This window comes from Siphateles boraxobius, unplaced genomic scaffold (genome assembly GCF_051911475.1).
Source record: "Siphateles boraxobius isolate OS27281-9 unplaced genomic scaffold, OSU_SipBor_1 17, whole genome shotgun sequence".
Lineage (NCBI taxonomy): Eukaryota > Metazoa > Chordata > Actinopteri > Cypriniformes > Leuciscidae > Siphateles > Siphateles boraxobius.
The window spans coordinates 8,377,365-8,380,709 of NW_027508777.1; the positions used below are offsets into that span (position 1 = coordinate 8,377,365).

A 3,345-nucleotide genomic window follows, 5' to 3' on the forward strand; every position below is an offset into this window, starting at 1 on the left:
AAATCGTGCTCACGGATTAATAAACCGTACCCACGAGTTCATAATCCGCGCTCTCAGATTTGTAAACCGTGCCTTCAGTTTTTGCAATCTGTACCCACAAATTCATAAACCGTGCCCACGCTTTCGCAATCCGTTCCCACGGGTTTGTTTACTGTACTCACGGATTTGTGGCTCGCCCTCATTTTCGAAGAACACCAGTCCAGGAGGTACGTTGTTAACGAATCTTATTGTATATTGTTTTATTGTGTATTAAGTGTAATAGGCCTACATACAATTGTCTTAACTGCGTCTGCATGCTTCAAGTGATTCTCAATTGTAGCGGCTATGGGGTGGAATATACGATTGATTTAATATCGAATGACGTGCATCAAAATCTTTTGTTTATTTGTGATAATCTTAGCACTTTATTATTATTGTCTAACCTGTATTATGACTGACATTTGACGAATTGCTTTGTTCCTTTTTTTGTAAGTTTTGGACAAAAGCCTCTTCTAAATATGTAGCCTAAAATATAATGATGATTATTATTATGATTATTATTCGAATTTATAACTATAAATTAGTTCACTTAGTAATACAGTAATATGTTTGTCATAAAATAATTTATCAATGCTTTATTTTTATAGGCTATAACCTAAGGGTTTGGATAAAATAGGCCTACATTCTTTCCATAATTTTTGCTAAAAAATAAAGCATTCATAAATTAATTTATGATAAACATATTACTGTCTTAAGTGATAGTACTAGACTCACTGTCTTAAGTGATAGACTCATTTTTAGTTATACACTAATATAATAATAATTATTATTCACTTGAGGCGTGCAGACGCAGTTAAGACAATTTGATGTATTCCACTTAATACACACACAAAAAAAATAGTCTAACCTGTATTATGACTGACATTTGACTAATTGCTGTGTTACTTTTTTGTAAGTCGTTTTGGATAAAAGCATCTTCTAAATATGTAGCCTACATGTAATAATAATTATTATTTGAGTTTATTTTTAATTTTTATATAACCTAACCTTTTACAGTTTTGGAAATGAGTTTGTGTTATATTTCTTTTTTTATATGTTAAGTCTTTTTTTGATTATTCTATTATACTGAGGTTATTCCCCCCAAAAAAATGGACTTTAAAAGATACAAGTAAATTAGACCATTCGGTGTAGGGTTTAGGTAAATTGTTATACTGCCCAATGACTCTCTCTCTCTCTCTCTCTCTCTCTCTCTCTACCCTTAGGCTTCCATCCACCTTCAACTCATCATTTATTTCTTACCTAGGATGGACAGATTTGGACTAATTCAACATTACTTTGACCTGGGTCTAAAGTATGAAGAAATCCTTCATATTTTAAGTGTTAAACACAGGATTATTATCAGCATGAAGACACTTAAAAAAATCTTAGGTAGAAATGGACTATTTCGCAGAAAAAATTATGACAACTTGTTTGATGTTATTCAGTTTGTTAGAGAAGAGCTCCAAGGCTCAGGAGCATTGCATGGATATAGATGGATGTACAGTAAATGCAAGGAAAGAGGACTTCATGTGCGCAAAGAAGACATCCGCCTCATTCTGTCCACTCTTGACCCATTGGGCACCGAAATGCGAAGAAAAAGAAGACTGCACAGAAGAGCGTACTTTTCAAAAGGCCCCAACTTTATATGGCATGTTGACTCTTATGACAAATTGAAGCCATTTGGCATTTGTATCAATGGGTCAATTGATGGATTTGCAAGGAGAATACTATGGGGTAATGCATACTGCACAAGCAGTGACCCTAAAGTCATAGGGGGTTACTTCCTTGAGACAGTAAGAAGTCTTGGTGGCTGTCCTCGAATCCTGAGAGCAGATATGGGAACAGAAAACAGCACCATTAGGGATATGCAGCGGTATTTGCGACGTAGCGATGATGATCCACTGGCTGGAGAAAGAAGCTTTATCTATGGAAAAAGTACGGCCAACCAGAGAATTGAGAGCTGGTGGGGTATTCTTAGAAAAGAGTGTGTGGACCTTTGGCTTGAATATTTTCACCAAATTAAAGATGAAGGCAAATTTGATGGCAGCTGGTTGGACAAGAACCTTGTTTTATTCTGTTTCCTGGGCTTGATCCAGGTAAATAGTGATTTTTCTCTCTCTCTCTCTCTCTCTCTCTCTCTCTCTCTCTCTCTCTTTCTCTCACACACACACACGTGCGCACACACACACACACACACGTACACGTGCGCGCACACACACACAATAGTGATTTAATAAACAATACTTTAAACCAAGGCTTCCCACTGTTTGTGACTTTTACAGGAAGATCTGGATTCCACCAAAGACACTTGGAACAGCCACCTGATTCGTCCTTCAAGGAACCGCCTTGTACCCCACGGTCGACCAGATGTCATGTATACCCTACCTGAATTATATGACACAGAAGACTACATATGCCATGTACCGGTGGCAGACTGTGCCACCTGTGAAGATCAATGTATCCATCGCTCTGATGTTGCTTGTGATGAGGACGTCTTCACCCTTTGTGCACACATCATGGCCCAACATCACCTCAGGCTTCCCAAGGATAGGTACACAGCATTTGATCTCTACCTTGCACTAAGACAAGAGCTTACTACAGTGTTAAATGTTGTGAGATAAATACATGCTGAGAAATCAATCAGTATTAAGAAAGTTATTATGGACTTTACTTAAATTCTTTAATTATTAGAGTTACAGTAATTTCAGGGAACACCAGCCAATGTAGTCAGGTGATGGCTTTTATCTGTTTTTTCTTTTTACGTTATTCATTGGTTTCGTCTCTTTAATGTTATTGCTGTGATCTTGTATACTACATATTTAATTAAAAGATGACAGAATTTATTTTGTATCCTTTGTTTATTTTTTTAAACACTGTATTCAGTAGAACATCTTTAATCAATAAACTTCTAATTAATAAACTTCGAACATTGTTGCTTTTGTAAACTTTGTAAGGACAATTTTTCCTCTTTTTTAGAACAATGTAATAATTTTACTTTGAAACAATGCTGTAAGAACATTTTTGCATTTTATGACTCATTATATTGATGTATAAGTATAAGAAAACAACAAATAACAAATCCTCTCAAGAAAACTGCTGCTGCTGCTGCTGCTGCACATACTGTCTGACCACCTTGCACAAACACAACATTGAGAATAATATTAGATAAAGATAATCCATGAATATAACAGACATTTATCATTTTCGGTATCCTTACCTCTATGCAATATCCATCACCCACATGTTTGCCTCAAGTACATTTGCAAACTCCTCTGCTATCTCAAGGTATGAAGTGTAATTATTAGGAATGTCCAACACACATCCACA

General features: G+C 35.9%; 1 protein-coding gene across 2 annotated transcripts; it reads left to right on the forward strand.

Moving 5' to 3' along the window:
• The first annotated feature begins 1,273 nt into the window (after positions 1-1,273).
• LOC143740156 (uncharacterized) lies at positions 1,274-3,014 on the forward strand. 2 transcript variants are annotated; one of them, XM_077232213.1, is made up of 3 exons: positions 1,274-1,330; positions 1,464-2,114; positions 2,301-3,014. In XM_077232213.1, the coding sequence occupies exons 2-3, from the start codon at positions 1,515-1,517 to the stop codon at positions 2,637-2,639; spliced, it is 939 nt and encodes a 312-aa protein (XP_077088328.1). In that variant the 5' UTR covers positions 1,274-1,330; positions 1,464-1,514; the 3' UTR covers positions 2,640-3,014. The 2 variants fall into 2 exon arrangements, with proteins under 2 accessions (XP_077088328.1, XP_077088327.1); XM_077232212.1 differs by having other exon boundaries at positions 1,289-2,114.
• The last annotated feature ends 331 nt before the right edge of the window (positions 3,015-3,345 follow it).

Coding starts and splice junctions, on each gene's coding strand:
- LOC143740156 (XM_077232212.1), top strand. CDS start 1,383: ATGAAGACACTTAAAAAAATCTTAGGTAGAAATGGACTATTTCGCAGA. Junction 2,115..2,300: donor GTTTCCTGGGCTTGATCCAG/GTAAATAGTGAT, acceptor TGACTTTTACAG/GAAGATCTGGATTCCACCAA.